General features: G+C 35.9%; 1 protein-coding gene across 1 annotated transcript; it reads right to left on the minus strand.

Annotated features, from left to right (window-relative positions):
• Positions 1-10,646: 10,646 nt before the first annotated feature.
• On the minus strand, positions 10,647-21,252 carry LUM (lumican). Its single transcript, XM_084205520.1, has 3 exons — positions 21,119-21,252; positions 17,173-18,069; positions 10,647-11,439 (listed from the first exon to the last, which is right to left on the minus strand). Exons 2-3 carry the CDS (start codon positions 18,047-18,049, stop codon positions 11,285-11,287), a joined length of 1,032 nt encoding a protein of 343 aa, XP_084061646.1. The 5' UTR covers positions 18,050-18,069; positions 21,119-21,252; the 3' UTR covers positions 10,647-11,284.
• Between the last annotated feature and the right edge of the window lie 4,183 nt (positions 21,253-25,435).

Consider the following 25,435-nt stretch of genomic DNA (forward strand, 5'->3'; position numbering starts at 1 on the left):
GGTGTTTGCCTTGGAAGGGGAAAAAAAACAATTAGCTGTTTCTCAATGAAACTCTCTAGTAAATTAACATACTAAATTAACAATACAATTTTGCATATAAAATAATATTTCCTTTATAAACAGCCAAATTCTTTCCTCTAGGGTGGTATCAATGGCCTGTTAAGGAAAAACTGAAATGTAATATAAAAGGTATAAACAATTCTGTGCTATATGTTGATCAACATTTCCCTGATTCAGCTTAGACTCCACATTGGCTACCAGTTTGACTGATGTTCATGCAAGTATCGTTTAAAAAAATATGAAAAATATGGATAATTTTTAGACAAAAAATCAGTACCTCTTTTACATTTGTGTAAGTTTTCCTGTACAGACCTATAATCTACATTATGTAATGGTTAATCTTCAGAAAATCCATCATTACCACAATGATATAAATGCTATTGTACTCAGTGTTCCTCCTTTTAAAATTAATCATCCCCTCTTTTCTGTTTTTGCTCTCTCTTAAATTATAATGGCATCTGGATCAGATTTTCCAGGGTCTTTTGTCTTCATTGAAAAGTGGAAGATCAAATAGTGTTTTAACAGCTGTTTGTTGGGCATGTTCTTAAAAGCTTGGAGGGAATATGTTTGACTAATCCATTCCCCACCTCACTCACACTCTCATATCCAAAGTTACAAATTTCCTTCCCTAAAGCAAACAGACAAAACAAATGCCTGCCCTAAATGACACAAAAAATAAGCCCTAACCAAATTATATCCACAATAAGTAAATCCCAACCTAAATGTTCATATAGCTTTATGCATATTTTAACTATTTTTCCTACTTAATTATATGCTTTTTTTAGCCTCTTCCACAATCATAATTATGAACAAAATTATCACTGATAATTTACTCAGAAAGGAAATATTTGCGTAGCACAAAAACAGTGCCTTACAAACTCTGTTGTCTTGCTTACTGGCTCATGAAGATTAACAAGCATTTTACAATGTAGAGACAAAAGACAGCTGAAATTTCTGGTCAAAATTAGGAGGTTGGCTGTGACAAAAACAGTATTTAAATAAAAGTAAGTTCTCTCATAGGATCAATGCATCAATAAGGTAAAGAGCTCAGCTCAGTTGCTGCATATGATATGTAGTAATTTAATAGTTTTCAACATTGTTATTAGCAGTAACAAGTGCAGAATCCTATAGCTTTTCCAGCCCCAGAAACTGCTATCTGGAAGCATTCCAAAGAAAAGGACAAACAAAGAATTTTTAAAGAATAACATTTCTATTTCACACAGTGAATTTGCAACCTTCTTACTCTGTAAATAGTCATAACCTTAATAACACTTTAAAAAAGAAATATAAAGCAATTTACCTTGTTAGTCAAGTTCCTGGAGCTATCTGAAGCCAGCTAGAAATCACTGTAAATTCACTGCTTTTGGCTGCTAACCCCTGTGTTTGTTTCCTGTCCTCCCAAGAATTAGCAGCATGTAAAACTGGAAGTGCATACTAGTATTCCCAGATGTATTTCCATGCACACCTTATTAGCTATTGCTTCTAGTTTGACATTGTTTCAGAGTTTGGGCTTACCTCAGCTTTCTTGGATCTTCTTCTCTTTCTATTGGTCCCTGTTGTTAGACTGTAATAGCTTGAGTCAGGCTACAAGCCGTGTTCTAGGAATACAGCCTCATATATACGCATCAGTGCTTACAGCTTTTAACCCCTGAAACAGCTGAGGCACCTCAGCACCTAGGCAGGGAAAGGAGGAAAGCCTGGCCTTAATATCAGCCAGCCACTGAGCTGAAGGCATTTGATTTCTTTATGTTCTATCAGATGAGGGGAGCTGGTCTAGATGAAACAGGTAGCCCAAAGTGTACATTTATTCAAGATTTTTGTTAGAAGATACTTTACAGGCAAAGCTGACTTACATCATAACTCATTCTCATAATACCTGACTTGGCCACAAAGGATTAAAACCAGTGCCATCTGTTTCTACAGAAATATTTTATTTGATTTTTATTAAATGCAGATGCTGTCATGCCATTTAAAGACAAAATTCTTGATTAGGAGGAGAAGAGAGCAAATGCATTTGCTAAAAATTTTTTATTAACATATTTTCAATTCTTTAAAGTTTAAATCTTACCTTTTCCTTTTGGTTCAGAGAGATATTTACATGTATTTCTACAAAGTTATAATATTCCTCAGTGTCTCCTGCAATTTTCTTTCATCATTGATCTAAAGCAAACTCTTTGCAGCCAACTTGGTCTCCAAAGATAGACACATATTTCTCACATTAAGTATTTTGGAAGATTTTTGTTTTCGTTTTTAGTCCAATCTTAAAGTAACAACTTCATATCAGAAAAATTATTCATGTTCAAAGCCAGAACAATGACATAAATATTTTAAAGGAAAAGTTAATGGAAAATATTGAATATATAAAATATATTCTGGTACTTTAAATGAGTTATATTCATTTTAAAATTTTGTTGCATAATTATTTTAATTCAGTTTTATCTGTTTGATTTTAACCATTAAACCTATAACAACATATTTAATAATTTTTAATCCCTTGCTTTCTTAAACTCAGATTGTCTCAAAAGAAGTTTAGAAGCAGAAAAGACCAAAGTAGTCAAAAAAAAAGGAAAACAAACTTTCAATATATGGACAGCTTTCACTGACTTCAGTAAAGCTAATGTTAAACATGTCATACATTTTTTTCATTAGTTATGTTTGTACCCCTGCGTTTCTTGTTTATGAAAAAATGCATCCTTGCCATCAGTAATTTTTGCATTGTTTATGTGCTTAAAAATGAAATAAGTGCTTAAGTATCTACCCTTCAACACCTCTTAAAGATTATCAGGGACTTCTTACAAAGCAGGTGTAAAACTGATTCTTTCATGTATACTGAATATTTTCATTATGAATGTCACTTTAAACACCTATAACTTAAAATGTTTAAGACTTGGAGCTCCTGCAGCAGAGCTGGTACCCCACATTAGTGACAAGGATGCTTGTCAGCTGGAGTCCATCCAGGGGAGATGGGGAGGGGCAGAGGCACCACTGTGTGAAATTTAAAATAGTTATATGTCCAATTGTGAGCCATTTAAGGAGGCTTCACCATGAAAAGTACATCTATGATTCTTGTTATTCAGTATAAAACTGGTTTGCTTTTGTGCTAAATCTTCACAAAGTGTGAAGAGAGAAAGGAGGCCTCTTTGCCACTAAGGAAAGAGCTGAGTCCCTCCTGAATGTTGAAATTGTGGGTCCTGATGGCAGATATCTGCTGTGACACACCTAAACACATGTTACCAGATGTTTACATTAAGCAACAGCAAAAAAGATTGATTTATCTTATGCTTCATGGTGGTCTGAATCTACCTGCTATTTTTACCTGCTAATTATGTCCAGATATTCATTATGTTATCACAGAAGTCCCTGGCAAAAGGACTTGCTGTTTACCTTGTGGCAGGTACTATTTGTATGAAATGCTCTTCAGCAAGGGGTCACAATCTGCCTTTTGTGGATTTAGAGACCAGGTATGGGTCCTTATCAAACACATCCCATTCAAAGGAGGAGTCCTTCACTAGGAGAAGAATATAGCAAAATACATTTTCTAAGACTTTCTCAATAATATGAATTTCCATTTCTTATGCAAACCAAGCAGAAAAAAATGACAAGAAATGCCTTCAAAATCAAGAAGCAAGAGTGTTTTGACTGTCATATGTATTTTCTTACATGCTCCCAAAAATTTTTTGAAATATCTCTGTAGAGACAAGTGATTGCCTGGGTGTCTAAGCAGGCTTTGCAGAAAGTCTGCTTTCCATGAAGCCTTCAAGATTGTGCACCTCTCATGCATTTGTTGTGTTGAGTCCTCTGTCATCTGGTGTAAAATATTTCTTATTTAAAGGTTGCACTTTATGGTGATAAAGTTTTACAGACTAATAAAAGACTGTGGCCAAGATTTTAAAAAATGACTAATGGTTTGGGAGACTTTTTGTTTTGCAGATCCAACCTGAGACTCTTTCCAGAACCTTATTTTCAGTAAGAGCTAAGAATTTTGTGTTAATGAGGTAATTTTAACTTGAGAAGCTGAGTGATCAAAGGCAAATATCAGTGAAACTCAAAGTGCTCCTGAGACCATGAGCAACCTTTCAAAAAGTGACAGTACGAAAACTATTTGCACAACAATAAAAGGAAGTGGAAAAGAACATTACAGTAAAAATTCTGTGGATACCCACCCTGAATTTTGGAGATAATTTCTAAGAGATACTGTTGGGTTTGTTCTAGTTTGAGAAAGATGTCTGAAGCTATTACAGGATTTTTACTGCACATGTCTCCTTTCAATCCACACTGTTAATCAAGAGAATTTGTATTAAAAAAGTATTAAAAAAGTGAAGAGCATCAACAACTGCAGGGGGTAATAGCATCTCCTTGAGAGAAGTAATGTACATGCTTGAAACTAAAACAGCTCACAACCTTGAGAAAGACTAGAAAAGTTGAAAAAGACAGACTAGAAAGACCCATTGGGAGGAGAAATGGACAACTGGGAGTGCTGTTTGGAGCTGTTCTGTTTTAGCATCAGAGCTGCTGACAGTGAAAAAATGCATTGCTTTCTTTCAGTAATGGCTGCCATATGTCTCAGATTGAATTTGAAGCAAGGTCTGTTAAGCATCAAGCATGTGTATAGTTCATCACCAGCACACCCAGGAGTGCTCTGCAAGCAGAGCTTACTCATTAGCCTTGCGCATTGCTCCATTTAGCAGAGGCTGCAAGCCAGGGTTCCTAAGTTTGGGAAGAACTTTGCTAACAGCTATGTGCCTTGCTCCACAGGACAATCAGTTCATCTGAAACAGGCTCTTGAATTGTCCTCACGGTTACTAGAGAAAAGGTTCTGCTTCAAAAGCTGAAGACAATAAGTCCAGTTTGTGTATCCTTCATCCTATACTCCTAATGCTAGCTCCAGACATCTTCATGGGGTGTTGACTTTTGCTCAGGTTTCAGTCTGCCTCTTTCACTTCTGATAACAGGCATGTAGTGATCTCTCTGCATTGCTGCTCTGAGTTTTACCCAGAGTAAAAAAGACAAAACTTATATTTCCAAACAGTTCCCTGACCACCAGACTGTGATATGGCTCAATTAATAATATCTGCTGCTCCTTTTAAAAAACAGCCAAAGGTCAGCAAGATCAAAGAGTCTAAAAGAAAGCAGATGACTGAGCCCTTCAGGCTAGCCCAAGGGACACTGCTGACAGATCAAAGGACCAGCCCAGATGTTCCAGACCCTGCTCCTATGGATGTATTTTACTCTACATCCTTCCTAGTGAACAAAAGAAATTAAACCAAAACAGATTTAGGAGCAGGAATGCTGCACCTCTACTAGAAATCTAGAATTACCTATTTAGACCTTGCAGTGGAAGAAGTTGCTTTTCTTATTTAAATAGGCATTTTTTGTGCATATGCAGGCAGCTGAAGTATAGGGAGTTTACGTGGGGAGCTTCCAGTTTAGATCAGAATACACGGGTGAAAGAAACCCTGGGGAACAGTTTGTCTGGCTTAATTTGTTAAAAGGAGATGTCACCTGACCTCTTGTTTATATAGGATTTAGGAAGATAAGATTCCATTCTAAAAGTCCAGAAACAAAACTTAAGCAGTTTACTTTCTGCACAGCTTCACTCGCCTATCAAAACTACAGTGGGAACTGAGTAGCTTAGCTGAAAGAGATCATTGCAGAGCAACAGCTTTCAGAAAAGAACAACTATGGAAAAGGACTCAGCTTTTATGGGAAATATATTGGCCTCCTGAATATGCTTCATTAAATAATTTTTTGGCACTCTGCTAGCTTTCTCTCTGGTTTGAACTCTTTACCACAGTGACACCAAAAAAGTTCCATGACACAATGCCAAAATCTGGTATTTGTCTTGGCTAGCTAGGTTTACTTTAACTACTATGGAAATGTTACTGTCAATCTCTTACTTTACTTTGTTTTCATGATTTCAACAATTTCAACACTGAAACAAATCTATCCCACCCTGGGACTCTATTTTTAAAATGCTAACTGTATCTCAAATTAAAATATCTAACATGCATTTATCAATTACACACATATATTGAGTTGCTGGGACAATGTGTAGCTATTTAGATGATTTATATTTTCCAGACGACTAATGGTAAATGAAAATATGTATTAGTGATCTGATGCCCATTCTGTAAACATGTATAAGTTTTGAACCATGGACCATCAAGGACTAAATATTCTGACATAACATCAGGATAGTGAAAAAAACCTGGTTTTACTATCCTTTAATTATATCCTTATCCTTAATTTATGTTAACTTCTGTTTTCTTATTTTCCTCTGTTGTAAAAGAAATCCAAAACTATTTTAATTCATCTTCATTTTAGATCCCCACGGTAAGACAATAGATTTCAAGAAGTTTAAACTTACACAAAGTTCTGTCCTCTAAAATGAATGACAAGGGTTGCATAAAAGAGAAGGCCCACAACTTAATGAAAAAAAATATTTTATTCCCTTTACAGTAATGATCTGCTACAGTAATTTTGCCACATGAGAAATTCAAGGTTCGGGGACTTTTTTAATGTTTAGAAAGAAAAGCCAAATGGCGTAAGCTCCATGAAAACGCAGCTCTCATTTTCCATTAATTGTAGTAATTTTTGCTCTAATTTTTAATGCAGATACTCTTGGGAAATACTGAAATTAAACATCAGCCTATGTGATTTTTACTTTCTCAAATTGCGATATCAGTCATCATTTCGAGAGCTGGCATTTCCCAAAGCACTTGAGTTTTCTTCCAGAGTCCCAACTTCAAGCTCAAGTCTCACTCACCATGACTACCCCAGTCACTGATTATCCTTTCAGATGGAACATGCTGAAACTAAGTCTGCATTGTGTAGATGAAATTCCTCAACACCCAGCACTTTGATGCAAACTGACACCACCTTTTTCTTTGAACCCAGTTCTGGAACCCAGCTCCAGGGAGAATTCATCACCCATCCCTGTCCAAGCACCATACAGTGCTCCACAGCCCCAAATAGCGACCTAAATAACCCTAAATAATCAAAGGGGTGTTCTTCAACACAACCTGCCCTTTTCTTAGATGATTCCATGACCGTCATGGTGGCAGCTGGGAATCCTAGCAGTAAATTCCCTTCTGCATTTTCTGTGTAACACATACCTCAGCTCAAGGCTGTGATTTCCATTAGGAGAAATACACCTTTTCTTCTTCTGAATTGAGGGTGGGAATAATAATATTGCAGGAGATGGTTCATCTTATCCAAACTTAGGAACCTGTGCAAAAAAAAAAAAAAATCGTTTTTATATACAGGTAATCACAAATTCTTCTTCAAACCAATTTTTGCACATAATTTTGAAAACTTACTGGCCTTAGTGTTTATTTTTTTGACAGCAAAATGGCTGTAATGGTGAAATCTAAAAGTGAAGTTCAGGAGACTTTTGTTCATGCAGTTTAGAAACCAGTGTGTGTAGTAAGATGGATGGCAAAATCACATGATGTGATACTGGAAAGATAATGGAAATAGGAATTTTGAAAGGCTTGTTTATCTTCAAGACAACTTATTATTAAATTGGTTTATAATGTATGAAATTTATAAATACTTTCAGTACTTCTGTCTGAAATATTTTGCATGTTTCAATGAAAACATTATCCTCAACAGAAATAATTTTTATTAGTATTATTTAATAGGTTCCAAAGGGTTTTGTAACCTATTTATTTGAATTGTGCTCTGGTCAGGTTGACCAAATACTGCAACAGATTTGTATTCATTGCCCCACACTGGGATTCACAGAGCAAAGACAAAGCTGCTTTTTTTTTGCACAGTGCAGCAGCTTTCCTCTTCTTCAGAAGTCAGGTGCATTTGACCAAATCCATTTGTTTCTACACTGTCATATGGAGAACATAAATCTTTCTCTTCTCATGTATTTACCTAATTTCTTCACTTCCTTCTTAATTAGACTATATTTTCTGCTTTTCTATAATAATTTCAGAATTAAAAGGTAGCTGCAGCAGAGATGTACCGCACAAAAGAAGGATTCTACTTTTAAAAAGAATTTTTTCTAGTAATCAAGACTTGTTAAAAGTATTGTGTTATTTGATCTGTAGACTAAGAATTCAAATTATGAAAATGAAGATGGTTCACCTCTTAAAACAGGTAGAAGGGGTTTCACCCACAAAGCATCATGTTTATAGCACTAAAGAGTAGCAATATGTACATTTTAGCCCACAATCACAGTCTTATCTTAGAACAGTGTGATAAAAAGTGTTCCTGCCTCTAAAGCTGCTTTTCTTTACATAATGAAATGATAATTTGCCCTGGTACTTGAACCTGACCTTTCTACATTCACGGTGAGTGCTCTAAAGTTCAGCTAGAACTTTTCTGTTTCTTATTTCAGCTGATGTTGAACTTTTCAGACCAAGTAGAAAAGAGAGTTATTCCTGTGTGAAAGCCTACAAATTAAGTTCTTTTTCTTATGGATGGAAAGCCTTTTAACCAATATCAGAATCTGAAAAAAACCTCATAACCAAAACGTCCTCCATGAGCACTCTGTCCATTGGGATGGCAGCGTGTTTGCTAGTGCTATCCCACATTGGAGAGTTAGAAGGGATGGATCTCTGATTCCACTGCCACTACTCAGTGAACCACAAGAGTTAAAGTAGGAGAAGTAGGAGCAGGTTGGCACAAGCCAGCAAAGTTATCAAAAGAAAGATTCCACAGCTCCTGCCTGTGGAATCTATATCCAAATGCCAGCTATGTTAAGGTTTTGTGAGTATCATAGGATTCGGAATTATGGACTGGGACCTGAAACAAGAAATTTTCCACATGAATTTCATGCTAAACTCTTCAGCTGTAGAATTGGTTAGTAAAACTGATATTTTTCCCCATTGGTTACTAGTATTCTTAGAATCACAGATTCACAAAAGTTATAAATAAGTTTGAAGAAACATCTGAAGGTTGTTTAGTTCAACCTCCTTCTAAAACAAAGACTAGCTTCAAAGACAAATCTGCCCCTCAGGGCATTGCCCATGCACGTTATGAAAATTTCTGAGGATGCTGAGGATGCCCACAGCTTCCTTGGGCAATCTGTGACAGTACTTTATGAACTCACTGTGAAGAATTTTTTTGTATGTCCAGCTGAAATTTCTCCTTCTGGAACTTTCTCTTTGCCACCATTCCCTTTTACCATGCACTCTGGAAACTGGACACTTTTTCTGTATCACTCTTTAGGCAGTGGCAGACTGCAGTAAGACATGTTATATCCAGAGAGGTTAAGGGAAGCACCTTGGCCTTACCTGGGAAGAAGAAGATTGAGGGAAGTTCTCTTAGCAGGTTCTGCTCTACCATGAGTTGGACTGTTCTCAGTCTCACTGTTCACACGCCTTCATTTTGCATAAAAGTAATCAGTGTACTGAAACAAGCTGAAAAGAATAATACTTTTCTGTTGTGTTGTTAGATTACAGCAATCAGGTGACTTATTATCAGTTTGTGCTCTAGAAGTCTTAGTGTTTAGTATATTTTCACATGAAGGGAACAGCTGGGTTAAAAGCTCTCTGGAAATGGTTAAATACCGTTTCTCATTCCATTTTCTTTTCTTTGGGGTGTTTTTCATGCACTTCCTTCTTCTTTTTCTATGTTACAGTGCCTAGGTGCTATTCCACAGTGATTCCCATCCTGATGTGTTCAGAAAGCCCCAGATTTAGACTTCAATCTCCAATGAAAATTCTAGCCAGCTTGTAACAAATTTTACTGTCAATCCTTCCTGTACATGGGTTAAAAATCAGCAACATTTATGAATTCCAAAATGAAGAAAAATAAGGAGGGAAATATTTCTATTGTTTTCTGAATCCCTCCTTTTGTTTAAGTCCTAGGTTTCTTTGTGAATCGTGTTTTGATTTTGAACATCTGGAACTGGCAACGTGCCAACTAAATGGTTTGGTATGACTTGGTCTGGGGTTTTTTCAGAGGTGATAGTTTCTGCTTTTACTATAGAAACTAGCAAAGTTTCTGTTTAAGTGTTTAATAGTCTAGTAGTTGAAAAGAAAACAGTACCCATGGGATGATCTGTACTTGCAAGCAAGCCACTTACAGCTCTCAGTTACTAACACATTTATTTTAGTGTATTCCAAGATGCTGACAATATTTGGACTATTTAGTCCTGAGTGGAACATACTACCATGTCTTTTCCATGTGTAGCTGCATTTTACTCACCACCTGTGGTTTCTGAGAGATTTCACTGTTCTTTTGACAATGCTGAAACATTAGTTTGCACGTTTTCATCGTGCCATGATTCCCATACTGCAAACTTCATAAGGCATTGATTTATTGGCCAATGCAACTGTAGTGGCACATGTTAAATTATGTGTACAAACATATTGAAATGTCAAAGTAGAGAAAAGAGTTTATTTAACCTTACAATAAACTTTAAAAATTATAGAATAGCTTAGATTGTCTTGTTCTAACCTGTTTTTTTTTCACTCTATAAAAGAAAGAAACATAGTTGACAATGATATGGACAAAAGGACACTATTTGATATATTTTATTTTCTACAGTCTGGTTAAAAATAGCATGCAAGTAATGGAATAAAAATATTTGTATATATGATTCATGTTGAAATAACAATTATACCAGCAATGATTAAAAATATTACCATGACAGTTAAATGAAAGTATGACAAAAAGAAGAGTAAACAATTATTTAACCTGAATATTTTTTTCCTTGTTGTCTTTCATGTATTTCATTAATATAACAATGTCATAGGCTCTGAATACATATTTTCACAAATTTTAAATTGTTCATGTATTGTTAAATCATTTTTTCCTTTGCAGTGGGTAACAATATATAAAAGGCATGATGATTAGGAAAGTTGGACAGGAATCTTGTATGGACACAGGCCGGCCCATGCTGCTCACTATAACTCACAATGAATCCCACCTAACTTCCCTGTGAGTCTGGAACCTGCTGGCATGTATTGCATGCATGAATATAGAATTTTATGAAGTTGAATCTTTTTAATAAACTCAGCCAGATAAAGACATATTTTGCATCAGATTTGGTAATTCTTGTGCTTTCTAAATAGAACCATTTGTAAAAATACGCACACGTTCCCTTAAGTTTGCCAAGTCCTTGCTAAATATTCACAAACAGAATGGATAATACGCAGATTGACACTTGCTTTAAGGCATATCCTAATTTTAAAGCACTACCATGGTGAGTTATTCCTGCAGTTACTGCCCCTGGAAGGGACCTGGACAATCCCAGGTGTCTCCCTCACTCCAGTGAGATCTCAGCGGCCACCCGCAGGCAGTTGTACATCTCCTGCGGCAGGTCGGCCCGCGTCAGGTTGTTTCCGTCCAGGCGCAGATGTGTGATCTTGGAGTAGGTCGTCGGTCCAACCACCTTACAGAAGCTGCTCAATGGGAACTCTGAAGCAAAGAGAACAGAAATAAGAAGAAAACATCAATAATTAGGGCAAATAAGACAAATACATTATTTTTCTGCTTTTTTTTTTTTAGATTTCATTTGAAAATTATGATTTTAATTCATTATACTATTTTCAATATTTTGTGTTTACACTGATGTAAATCCCTGTAAATTTATTGGAACTTGAGGGACTTGGGTTGGGAGAGGTTCTTTCTGTTAGTTGCAAGAGGTTCAGAGTTTCCAAACTGAGTTTTTCAAGTGCCATTATCTTCCAGTATTGGTTTGACTTTTAGACTTTGAATTTTATATAGAGGTCTAATCTGGCATTTAGATAAAAGGAAAAACCACTCTTAAAAAAAACTAGAGATGCAAAGAGAGGAATCAGTCAGTTTGTGTACATTACAATGGAAGGGTAAAACTGTTTTATACGATATTGAAGGAAGTAAAAAGTTTCTGGAGAAATTGAAACCATGATACAGCTTTACCCTAAAGAACAGGCAGTCCAATGGGTGTCTGTGTATTTTGTATGTATTTTATATGTGCCATTTTGATTTACCTGTTTCAGAATGAAATTTAGGTTTGGGGTTGGAGAAGAGTTTTACATTTAGACTGTGCAGTTGAACCTTTCCACATCAGAATTAGGTGAGTATGAATGCAAAAATTACTTATAAAATATATATATTTATTGTAATATATATATCATGGTATATATGGTCTCTATTCAGTTCGGGGATTTTTTGGTTCACAGAACACCAGATAGATTTTGAACGGAAATTTGTCTTGTGGCCTATGATCAGTATTAACTGTAAGGTAGAAATTACATGAATCACTGAAGTTCTCTGCTCAGTATGAAGAGCACACACCCACCCAGATTATAGACCTCTTTCATGCAGAGAAGACACATCCTCAGGAGAGAATGTATGTGAATAAATCTGCTGTCACCTGCATACCACATTGTGTAATTCTGCAAAGAGAGTCTTCATTCACTGTTTCCTTTGAGTCAGACAGAGGATTAATCTATTGAAAAGCTCTATAACTACTAAAGAAACAGTCTGAGAGACTTGTTCTTCTACAGAACACTGACATTGCATGAATTCACAGAGAAAATACTTTAAAAGATTGAAGGGACTCCTTCAGTGAAGCCATGCCTCTCATAATTTCTGAGACATCAAGTTAGCATTATCAAAATCAAATGCCATTTGATTTATCTTTCATAGGCCACCTTATGTATCTTTTCTATGTGGCTACTTAACTCATCTAAGAAAGTATGATCAAATTGTAGTACTAAAGAAAGTAGAGGAAGTACCTTTCATACCTTCTCATAAACTTCTGGATTAACATTCTTCTAATTGGATTCTTCCAGGACATGCTTTACAATAATTTTCTATCATTAATGAAACATGGCTTTTGTAAACTAAGTATAAATGTACAGGCAGCTCTTTCGAGCATAGGAGCTTAGGTAATATTTTGGACAGAGATATGATATTAAGAGTGGATAAAAACTCAAGTGCTATCCACAAAATAAGTTGTTTTGACTAGGAGTTAAGGAAATATAATTTAAAAGTCAGATCTTGATCACCAATTTGATTAAAACAAATCAAAGCAATTTCCTAGACTTTGTGTAGAGTGCAGGATTCTTTTGGAAGGGTGAAAGATGAATGGTGTCCTTTGGGCAGTCCATGTTGTAATACAGTACCATTTTAAGACTTCAGACCAATTCTGATACTCTTCTGGTTCAGAATGTACCAGCAGAAGCAAAATAATAATTCTTGTTCATTAAGAACGTATGATCAGGGAGATTTTTATAGGATTATGTCTGGGTGGAATTTTGCTGAGTGAAAACAAATTCCTGAGATTTTAACTCATTTTGTTGGGCTATAGGCTATGTCATTGACTATTTAGTTCCAGTTTTCTTCAGATAACTTGGATTTAATTTGTAAAGTTTAAAATAAACATGAATTCTAATATCAATTTTTTCCATCTTCTTCTCATTCAGGAATGACATAGTAAGCATATTTTTGCTGATGACGAACATTTAAAAACTTAATCAATTTAAATTTTAGGGGTTTTTTTCATATTGTTACTTTTTAGCATAAATACTTGCATTTGGTTTCAAAAGAAGATATGCTTATACAAGCTGGATAGACAGTTAACTACTCAAAGAACATAAACTTCATGCACGTAAATCACAAAATTTAGCTGTGATAACAAAACTCTGGTTTGTGCTGACAGTTTATGAGGCTAAAACCACTTGGGAAGTGGATGGAGATCATGGCCTTACAGAAGTCAAATGAACTCAGTTGTGGACCTAAGTGGAATTTTGTTCCAATATTTGGTACGCATCTTTTAAATGTGGGTATCAATTTTTTAAAATACTCTTCATAAAATTTTCAGTTGTTAAAAGCATCTTAAAAATTGTTTCATTTTAGTTTCAGCCTCTAGCAGCAGAAAATAAGACCAGTGGTTCTTGTGAGTGTACTTGATGAGCTGTTGCCTGTCTGATCTGTACCAGGAATTGCAGTCCTTTAGACTGGAGTACTGTTGCATCAAATATCTCTGTAGTTTACTTCCTCTTTTGTTACACTTACTAATGTTGCAGGTGAAAAAAATGTCTTCCTGAATTTATAAAATTCAGGTTCAGAACTAGTGTAGCTGGATTTTTTTCCCCACATATTTTCCCAACACAGAATTCTTTCATAAGCCACACACTGAGAGAATAAGAAGTATTGGATGAAAATTGGATTTTCATCTAAGAGTGGAGCCCTAACAAGATCTGAAGTTACATAGTCATTTTTGTTGGTCTGCTGTCCACTAATCACATGTGACACATTTTTAGATAGTCCATGTTAAAAAACTCCTTTGGGAATTGTTGGAGTGAGCCAGATAAAAGACCATAAAGCACCTCCACAATTTGATATATAGTCTCTTAACTTTCCTCTGGAACATTTTCATTTTCCCCTTTTGTGCTCCATTTATGTGGGGTAACCCCATTACTTCCTGGGGTTTCATGTGGGAGCAGCAATTTTCTCCTTAATCCCTTACAAGTACAGATGAAATATGGAGAAGGCCATCTTTGGACCCTCTTCTTGTTTCACTGAACCTCTTTGGTTCTTGGGGTTTTTTTTCCATCCTGCAGAATTTCTTTTTGCCTTGAGGAGTCTGTAACTTAAGTCTCGGTGTCTGCATGTGCGTGTTTGTGTACATGCATATGTGTGTGTATGTGATAATAATGGCATCTTAAAGGCATTTCCATTTAGAAACCACAGTTTGGGTTTGAGCTATGGAGAAAGTGAAAGCTTTTCTAAATCTTCCGTTGTCCTATTCTAGCCTGGAGATCCAATGAGCACCAAGCACAGTAGATAAAACTGTAGATTTGATGCCTACAATCAATATAATGGATGTGCTTCAATTTATTAGTTAGAAATCAGAGGAGTTACTCTGAATTTGATTTCTTAACAGTTTGCTATCTGCCTCACCCACTGCTTCTTGCAACACAGAGGTAAACAGCACCTACTAAGGCAGAGCCAATTCTGCTACATTTTTTGATGTGTTTATTCATCAGTTCTTGTTCAAAAAACTCAGAGTCACTCAAATAAAGGTATTTCTCAAACAGGCTGTTTTTTATGAATGACAATGCATAGCAAGTCCATGGTGAAACTCATGGACAGTAATTTAGAGAAATATTCTTTCCAGTAATATCAACAAAGTTGGAACCAGATAATTCTTTCTTAGACAAATATAAATGCTAACTGCAAGCTTTATGGTACCTGAGAAAAAGGGAGACATAGCAAGTTAAGAACTCTGGAGAAATATCTCTATGTTTGTTCTCAGTATAACGAAAACTTCAAACTAAGCAAGCACAAACTGAAAGATTATACCTTTTGTGTATCTGAGGACAAATTATCATTACTCCTTAGCAGAGGTCTCTCACTGCATATGTGCACCATAGGCCATCACATGGAACAGAAGCTGGCCTAGTTTACTTTCATAAATCATAACAATTTATTAAGCAAAGGAACTGGTCATTGGTTTGAGGCTTAAATAATCACAGATCAACTCAATTTCCCAAAAGACTAAGCACTCACAGCTGTAGGTCAGGTGTCATGGGCGGTGAAATCCAAGGGCTTTGTTTGCCCTATATTAATGATTATTTCTAATTAATTTGTATACCACATTGTCAATCAGCATCTTAGGGAACTATATATTATGCCTGTAAAATTAGATGGCTGAGAAAATTCTTGAAGTCTGCTAGATTTTATGATAAAGAAAACAAACAGTAAATCATAATTCTGTTGCACCAGTCCATAGGGTAGCAATGGTAGTGTAGCACTCCTCACACCATCCCCCTGAAAATGCAGTGTTCCATGAAAAGCTAAAATTGTTGTCATTGCCTCTCACTCTAATGTCCTCAGAAAAGTGAATAGTAGCCAAGCTTGGAACCCAGTTATCTTGCAGAAGGCTCAGATCATTCTAAGCAGGGGAAAGTGCTTATATTTCATGAGAAATTTTAATTCATCATTGTGAACTATTGTAGGAGTGGCAGAGTATCTGGTAGAGTTCCACGGGTTGCTGTATGTAGTGCCTTAGGTGGGAACTGTTAACTCTTTGTTTTTCCTCATGAAAACAAGAAACTGAGATGCACTAGAAAAAAAAAAAAGCCACTGAGAAAAATGAAACATAGTAAATACAAAACATTTCAAAATATCTTGCCCTCAGTCTGGCAAGATCTCCACTAAAACTATTTGGTTTTAAAGGCTACATCTCCATGAAGATGTATGTAAGGAGCAGCTAACACTGATACTCCTAATCCTTGATGGATTCAAGCAGGCAAACAGAAAGGAGGATTTTGTGGTTTGCTCTATGTCAACAAGCAAGATGATATAAATCCTCCTGAAAAACCATAGTCATATTTGGAATATCTCCCTCTGCAGCTGGAGAACTTCTGGCATGGTGGTGAGGCTTCTCCAGCTCTGCAACACCTCCTTGCCAACCCAGGAAGGGGACAGCCTTGTGAAAGCCCTGTCTCTGCAGAAACCCTCATGGTCTGGTGCAAGGTGTGGCATTTCTTGACTGCAGAAGGAACATTTCTCCAATTACAAGTGAATGGAGACAAACTTGCCACCTGATCATATGATGCGCAAAATGGGAATGAAAAGAAAGAGCAGGGGCAGCTCTTTGGATTTCAAGAGAGCTTTGGAGGGATGCTGCACGAGGCAAGGGAGGAAAAAAACAAATGCAGCTACTTTGATGTATCTTTTTCACTGCATCTTGTACCTGCTACCTTATGAATTTGTTGTTTTCTCCCTTTCTCTTCCCTCCAGCATTTTGATTACCATCTCCTGAAAGGTTACTATAGTCAGATCCTCACCTGAAATCTCTCTCTTTTTGTCAACTTAAGAATTCTGAACATCCTTTGCATGGATCAAAATTTTAGGTTTTTTTCCTCAATTGTATTAGGTAGTTACTCCAATTTACACAAGATGAGAGTTTGAGGAAAAAATCCACATCAGTATGAAAGCATAAATTTCTCAGTCTGAGGTTATATTGAGTGGCTATTCAGTAAATATCTACCTTTTAACATGAATGTGGACAGCTTTTAGGTAAATGTCAGTGTGCTAACAGTCTAACCAGTACTATTTTTTCAGACTGGTTCATGTGTTATTTCAGATATTTGCACTGACCATCAGTGTCTAGCCTGTGGTAAACATTAATGAATATGTGCAAATTTAACTTACTGTTAATTTTGTTGACTTGGAGGTAGAAGTTTTCCAGGTTCTCACTGACAATTGGAATGCTCTTCAGCTGATTGAAGGAGAGATCCAACTCAACTAGTGATGTGATGTTGAAGACATTACCTGGTATTCCAGAATCTGTTAATTTATTGTGGGATAAACGTAAATATTGCAGGGCTTTAAAACCTTGGAAGTACTCATCAGGAATATTGGAAATCTGGTTATTATCAAAATACAGCATGAGCAGGGAGTGAGGCAGTCCTGTTGGTAGCTTTGTAAGTTGATTGAAGCTTAAGTCAAGATACAAAAGTGAATTCAGGCCTTTAAAAGCCCCAGAAATAGAATCTGCTTTCAGCTGGTTGTTCTGGAGGTGAATGACAGTCAGATTCATCAGCCCCTCAAATGCACCAGGATTGACTTTTGTGATTTTGTTATGACTTAATTGCAGGTCATCTAGAGTTTTTGGAAGTGGTCCAACAGCTTCAGTCAAATTGTTGTAGTTAATGTGAAGTTTCTTCAGGTTCTTTAGTTTAGAGAAGACTCTTCCCTTAATTTTTGAATTTTCCAAATGGTTGTGATCCAGGATCAGCCACTGTAGGTCTGTTACATTGTCAAACGTGTTCTCTTCAATTCCCTCAATCATATTGTTTCGGAGATAAAGGTATTTAATTCCACTTGGTACAATTGGAATGGTTTTCAGCTTAAGATTGTCACAATACATGGCAGTAGGGTAGCTCAAAGGACAGTTACATTCTGGGGCACAGACTGCTGCGGATGGCCCGAAAGGATCATAGCCATAATCATCTCCAGGACCATAGTCATACTGGCAAAAAATGCCACTAATCAACAGCAGAAAGACAGCTAGGGAGTTTAGAGTCATCTTTCTAATGTGTCTTGTTCCTGTATGATGAAAGGGAATAAATAGGATATAACTTTAGTTTTTTATCTCTCAGCAATATCTGAAATTTTACCGCATAAACATTATATTTAAAGACTAATTATGGTTTTTTGAAACTATTTCAAGTTTTTAATTAAGAAAAAATATTGGGCTGTTAGTATTACATTGCTAATACTATATTACTGCCCCTGTCTTGTATAATCTTCCTTTGCAATGCAAAATTGCTGGCCATTTTGCTGTTGTAAGTAAAACTTTTTTTATATCTTTCTGCATTCATTGATTAAGTCACAGGAAAGGTGATGAAGTGCAAGGTTTTTAAACTCGCTACAGAAGTTTTCAGTTTTGCTGAAGACCACTTTCAGAGGCCGTTCCACCATTTAAATTCTACCAAACATTCCTAATGTGCTGAATTGTCTCATAGGTAAACCTGTGGGTCTTTGACTTCAGTTTGAAAGAGACAGGGAAGTTAAAACTGAGAGTAATGCTCTCATGTATAGTGTGTTGTTAAGATGTGTGTAGCTTGAAAGCTCTTTTTCTCATGGATTATGTTCTGTAAAGCATGGTCCATTAAGTTTCATAGTCACCCAAACAAACTAATAGGAATATAAAGCATATTATCTTTAACATGCCAAACAACCAATATTGCATATGTGTGCAGGGGATCTGCACTGAATCTGAAGGGACTGAATTTCAGATAGTGAAAATGATCTTGCAAATTCTCTATACAACAAAGTTGTTGGTTACATTTTATGCCCCTTCTAAATTAACTGAACAATAAAACACTGGCTTTACATAGTTAGTTTTTCAGTTCACGTACAGCAAAAGGACATTTGGTGTCCTTGGAGGTGTTTGTGATCCAGTATACATGGGGTCACTGAAGTCTTTAAGGCCATAGCTTTCTCATCAGGTACTCCACAAGATGCCAATTAATCTGTGAAGACTAGTATCTTGTTTAAACCTCTAACTGGCTAGATAGATGTTCTGCTGGAAAAGTAGGTCTAGAATCAATAAAGTCAGTGAGCTTTGATTTTCTCTAGTAAGAGACAAGGCTCCAAGTACTCAACTACTGTTCAGAGAAGGAGAAGATTAAGAAAATCCTTAAAACCTTTTTTTTTCCTCAAGGAATTTCAGAAAGTATGTGAAGCCTGTAAACAGACCACAAGACATTGATCTCAGATCTGGGCAATCATCCAGCAGAGTAAGTTTATCTTGCTATTGGAATTGTTACACAGAGGACTTAATGTTAAAGTGCAGGGCCATAGCTACAAAATTTTCCCTAATTCTTAATGTCTTTCCTTCTATTGACTTCTTAAAAGCCATACAATATTCTAGGGAGATAAAAATCTCATTTAAAGCATCTCTAGACAAGTCCTATTGATCTTATGCAGTGCAGCACGAAGAATTTTTTAAAAATGTTATGTTACCTCTACTCAATAACCTATAAAGTCCCACTGCTAGATATTAAGCTGCTGTCCCCTGAAAAAGGAATGTGATTGCATGAGATGATTGCATCATCTCCGTGGTGCTGGTCCCATCACATTTACCTAATTACAAACCCTGGGATAATCACTGAAATATTAGTTGTCAGTGTCATTTTCTTTGACTGTCTTTCATTACTTCATGAGAGCATGCAATGTGAGCATGAGCTCGACCTTTAGTCCCCTGCTGGTATAAATAAGTACAGCTCATCTGAAAGCAAAGACTGCAGTAACACAATTCATCTCACAATCTGGTCCTATTTAGGTACTAAAGAAAGGAAATCAAGTACTTCTGTATTCAAAGTATAAAAGAGTGTAATGGACTCTTTGGACTCTTTGGCCTTATGGTGACATTTTTTACACACCTCCTTAATTTTATAGTTTTAAAATAACATGGACATTTTAAAGTCAAACTCCTTTCTTTTTTTCTGGTTTCAAATTATATTTGTAATGCTAAGTTTCATTATTGATATCATAGTCTTACAGTCCTTTAAATAGTACAGAACCCTTCATGTAACTAAGAACCCTTCAAGTAACTAAAAATGTTAGATAGGAAGTGTTTTGAATTAATTTATCAAAATGTTTTAGAATTTACGTGACAATTCTATAGTTCAGGGGCATATGGGCCTGTGTGCAACATAAAATTGCAGAGTAAATAAGAAATTTATTTAACTTGTTTTATTAATGCATTTCTCATTCAGGTATCTGTCTCACCGTCAGAAGTGTAAAAGGTTAATAGATCATGTTTGTTTGTTGCAATGAGCTGCATGAATCCAAAATATAAAATCAGAATACATTCTTAGATGTTTATATTACAACATAAACATGCTTTAATTAATTGCCCCTGCCTGTTCTAAGCAGTTGTATTGCAAAATACCTGTGAAAATATTTGTGAAGTTGCTCAGGCAGCTTGCCAAGTCATACTAAATAGTAAATCTATGATTTTGGGAAAATGCTTGCTACATTAAGGTAGAAACACTATTCAAGCTATGTTTGACCTTATCTATATTTCCTTAATCATTAAGTTATTGTGAAACAAAATAAATATAAAATTAACAGTCAATTAACTGCAATTCTGTAGCTTAACTTCTTACACAGTTTGCAAAAGACTGTATTTTTTAAAAGTTTCACTACTGTATTCAAAATGTGCTTCAAAATTAATTAGATATTTAAAAATACCTACTGTTTCCCTCTCCTTGTTTGTGTGATTAATTGTTTAAATATCAGGATACGTTGTCATTTTGTAGAATGAAGAAAAATGACTTAGCAAATGGGGTTGACAAAGCTCTCACTAATATTATGAATGAAAAAGTAAACAGTGAGTACTCTTACACACTTCTTTGTACTGTATGTCAAATCTTATTCTGATGTAGAACAAAACAGACTGTAAAAAATCGCAACACTGATGCACAAAATATGTGAAGTTGTTTTAAGGAAACTGAGAAAGTGAATCGACAGTGAAACTGTTGATTTGTGCTCAATTTACAAATTGGCAAAGTTATCCTGTCATGTTCCCATTGCAGCTACATTTAAACAGCTGAACATTACGGTTAAAGCATGCAGCAGCACTTACCTTACTGCCTTCAAGCTGCTTTCCTTAATTCCCAGAGCAGATGCAATAAGAGGCTGTATCCACCAATATATGCTCTAAACAGTGTCAGGAGGTAAAAGTCTGCCAGATACTCTGTGTTACAAGAGGGAAAAAAAAAAAAGCCCTAGTCACGCTGTTCTCTGAAGCTGCTATGTCATCATGGTGATCTTGTGGTGTGGCATGTACAAAAATGCAGCTCTCTAATGAAGTGCAGGTGGACACCATATTTTGTACAAGGACAACCCATCTGTTCCTCCTGTGGGATCAGAGAATGATACTTCACAAACCTGAGAAAGTTAAAAAGCCACAGGTTTATGCAAGATTCTTTTTTTTTTTTTTTTGCATTTCAGAGGGAAAACATGTTATATGGTAAAAGAAATTGCAAACAGGCTTTTGTTTTCCAACTTATTTTATACTGCTAGACATGAGCTAACACATAGCACTCAGACCTCAATGCTGCTGTTCTTCTTCAGCCAAGTGACTCATTCATTTTTCTGCCTTTTTCTTTAACTCTCTTATGACCACAGTAAAATATCCTTAATGAAAACTTTAGCCTAAAGATCAGATTCAAAATTATCTTTGAATCATATCCTTTTCCACATTACATACTCAGTTCAAAGATTACATATTTGAGTTCAAAGATTCTTCTGCAAATCATTGGAATTGATTTGGTCTGGAGATTTTCTTTGGTGGTTGAATGTATGTTTGTTTAATAAAAACACATCCCAGGAATGGGTTTTGAGCAGTTACTGTAAACTCAGTCCATACATTCGTTCATTTTGCACTTACAGTTTTCTCCTGCTTTTCAGAATCTGGAACTACTCAGCTTTATGTTGTCTGTTTCTAATTCCATGGATGTAGTTCAAGAATGCATCTTAAGGCTTGGATGAGATGTTACTTTCACCAGGCAATGTCGAAAAAAATTACATTAAGAAAGCAACAGTTTAAAGTGGATCTTAATGCTTCCATAAGAACTTTCCCTTATCTCTAAATGGAGGATGTCTTCCTTTTTATGGGAAACATCTTTTTTTGATAGACTTGGATAGGGAAAAATGTCAAATGTGCTTATAGAAGGCACGCACAAGCCATTTTGAAATGTCTTGTGTGTTTAATTGCATTTGATTGTAATTGTTGGGGTAGAAATTCAGGGATTTTGTCCATTTTGAACTTATTATCTTTATGAAAAGTTGTAGTGCAAAATGTGTCTGGGCTGGAGAACCCTACCAGTTTCTTGAAGAGGAGCCTGGATATGAGCTTCTCCCAAAATTTGCTGGTGATGCATCTCAGTCTCCCCAGCAGTGAAGGCTACTGGGAGCAGGGAAAAGCCAGTGCCCTTCACCGGGAACAGGAAAGAAACAGACACTTACAGACCTTTGTGCTTCTGCAACGCCCCAATTAGCAAACAATTTGCTCAGCACAGAGTCCCATGTGCCAGTGCAGCCCACAGGGAGGGAATGTTATGCTTTTGATGTTCTGACATCATGCCTGTCTCCCTGGTGTGGGAGAACCATTTACACTCTGGGAAACACGTTGGAGACAAGATTGTTACTACATTGCTGCTTGAATGGTGCCAATAAGTGAATGTGAAGCAGTGGGATTACAATGGTGAATTAATCTGAGTGAAAAGCTGCATGGTATCAGGACTAGAAATGTAGAAGTGGACAAAGCTGCTGTTGTTCTGCATGTAGACAAATGGAGACCAGATGGAGTTTCTCATGCACAGAATGATATTCATCTAAAAACTACTTCATTAGCTTTAGTTGACCAAGGAAACCTCGACTGTGACTTGACTGCAAATGTAGCAACAAGCAGCACTCAGCAAGAGATCAGTTAGAATAAAAGAATATTTTTCATGCAGAGAGAAATAACCTTTAAGGTAATATCAAGATTTGCTCTTTGGAAGAACATATAAGAAGGTGAGCAATGGAACATAATATTTGTAAAGAGAATTTAAAAAAATCACAGGAAAGGCATTAATTGTGCTTTCTCTGACTATAGATTTGTTTTGAAGGACAAGCCAAATATTATGATCAATTAATGTAAATTTTGAACCCTCAGTAATAGGTGCAGTTTTGCATTTGCAGTTCAAATAGAATTAAACATTGGCTGCAAGTACAGGATAATCCAGGTTTAATAATACGCTTTTGGCACAGTTTGATTTATGAACCAGTTTTTCTGTACATCAAGTATACATCCTTTTCCTCATTCTGATAACAGAAATACAAAAATGCATATATTTTTAGCTTACAAATCTTATTAAGCAAACTGATGATATTTTGAAATTAGCATATGGTAAAAGCTTGGGTCACATAAAGTTCAGCTGAGACTTGTTCATTCATATAGTTCCTGTCTTGCTGACTGTTTTAAATTAGCTATGGAAATTGCACAGTCAAGATGAAGAATCACATGCCTTCTGAGGTTAAGATAAAAAACAATAGATTTTCCTCTTTTTTTAATAAGATTTTTACCATCTCTCCAATCTGTTATTTAATACAGCCCTTTGGCATAATTTTTATGCTTTTCCTAATCTTACAGTTCTAACTCATGAAGCTATCACCTCCTAAACCTGTTTGGAGAGCAGGTAGGGGCTACAACCCAGCAAATGAAGCTATTGCTTCTTCTGCAACAGAGGGTGGGACTGTGGCTGGGTGATTTCTTTGTTTCTGGTCCTATTTTGTGTTCTGTTCAGGGGTTCTTTTGATAGGTCTCAGAAGTCATTAAACAGCGTGTGAATGAAGTTTAATTCCTTAATTTATAAGGAATACACAAAATAATATGTAAATTCACCTATGTCATCCAAGTTGTAAACTGGTAATAAATATGCTTCACACTGATGATGTCAGGACATAATAGTATTTCATTTTTACAACTACTGTGCTCCGGGTTTTATTCAAAATTTATTTTTCTTTTGTACCTTAATTATTAATCTTTTTTGATGGGAAATATGATCAAGACCTATTATAATCTAACTTTCTTTGTCTTGTGATATATGAATAGAATTTTTTTTTGTGTAATGCAAAGCTCCTTTTTTTTTTAAATTTTAAATTCATATTTTCATAGCTGGAGATAGCCAAGTCTAATGGGTTGTAATGAAAGAATCTGAAAGCAGAGCTCACTACAAGTCAATTTGCCCTGGCTGAGATCAAATATTGTTGAGTTACAGTGTCACTTTGTACTTCTGCATAAAGGGAAGTGCCTCCCAATCTATTTGGATTTAATGCCCTTTTCCCCAAAAGACTCAGGTTATGGAAACTTAATAGATACTATCTAAACCAACTGCTGCTTTGTTTTCATCTTAAACCTGTGCACACATCTGGTGCACAGAACCAAGAGAATTGGGTGCCCAGTTTCAGGAGTAGGGTGGTTTTGCTATGGGAACATCCAGCTCCAGAAGAATTCCTCGTGGAACTTTTCACATGAAAATGAACAATGAGGTTTCTCCTCTGATCACTCAGAATTTAAACTAAATATTACTCTCAAGATGAAATGAAGGTTAGCTCATTTTATTTGGCTACCTGCAGCAGGGGTTAAGAAACCTCCATCAAGGGAAAAGGCTTCCATGGACACCATGCAGCAAGCCACTTAATTATAAAGAGGCAACATAGTGTTTATACATGATGTTTTCTATGTCTCTAAACAGTGAATATACAGCCTGTTGGCCTATAAATTGTAAATAAACAAAAATAGGATATTGGCACAAATCTCCAGGAACAATTAGTTAAGTATTTCTGTAAAGTTCTGCAGCATTTTGAAAATATTACTGAAGGCTGACTCATATTTAATGAGGTCCACTAAAAACAATTCAGTTCCAGATTCTGGAGGCTGTAGGTGCTTATTTTTTCATCTGAAAACTTCCATTCCTCCTAATTGAAATTTTATTTTTTTTCTGTCTCTACACTGGACTTACATGTTAAATGGAAAGTGTTAGACCACATACTATAAGCATTACAAAATTTGTGGTGATCCAAATCCTTCTTTTCCTTTCTCCTAAAAAGGAAATGCCAGCTATGGAAACTTACAAAAATGGTAACAGGGTTACAACCTATTAGCAGACCGCAACAGATATTTTAGTTGAGCATGAATCTTTGTTTTTGTCCTTCCGAAGGACTGCTCACTGTTTTGCTTCAAACTTGACAGTGTCTGTATTCTAGTACTGTTATCCTCCTCTCTGCTGCTTTTCAGACTGTTTTTGATTTGATTCAAATGGTCAATAGCAAAATTTCTTTGAGATGATCCAAAGTCTGATCAAAGCTTTTTTGATGAGGACTAAACATGAAGGCAAGAGTCTGTTTTTAAACC

This window comes from Fringilla coelebs (genome assembly GCF_963513975.1).
Source record: "Fringilla coelebs genome assembly, chromosome: 5".
Lineage (NCBI taxonomy): Eukaryota > Metazoa > Chordata > Aves > Passeriformes > Fringillidae > Fringilla > Fringilla coelebs.

What these genes read in the sequence shown, in the direction of transcription:
- LUM (XM_084205520.1), bottom strand. Translation starts at nt 18,049, where the DNA reads ATGACTCTAAACTCCCTAGCTGTCTTTCTGCTGTTGATTAGTGGCATT. An exon ending in CCAAGTCAACAAAATTAACA is followed by an intron (nt 11,440 to 17,172) that starts GTAAGTTAAATT and finishes TCTTTGCTTCAG; the next exon opens with AGTTCCCATTGAGCAGCTTC.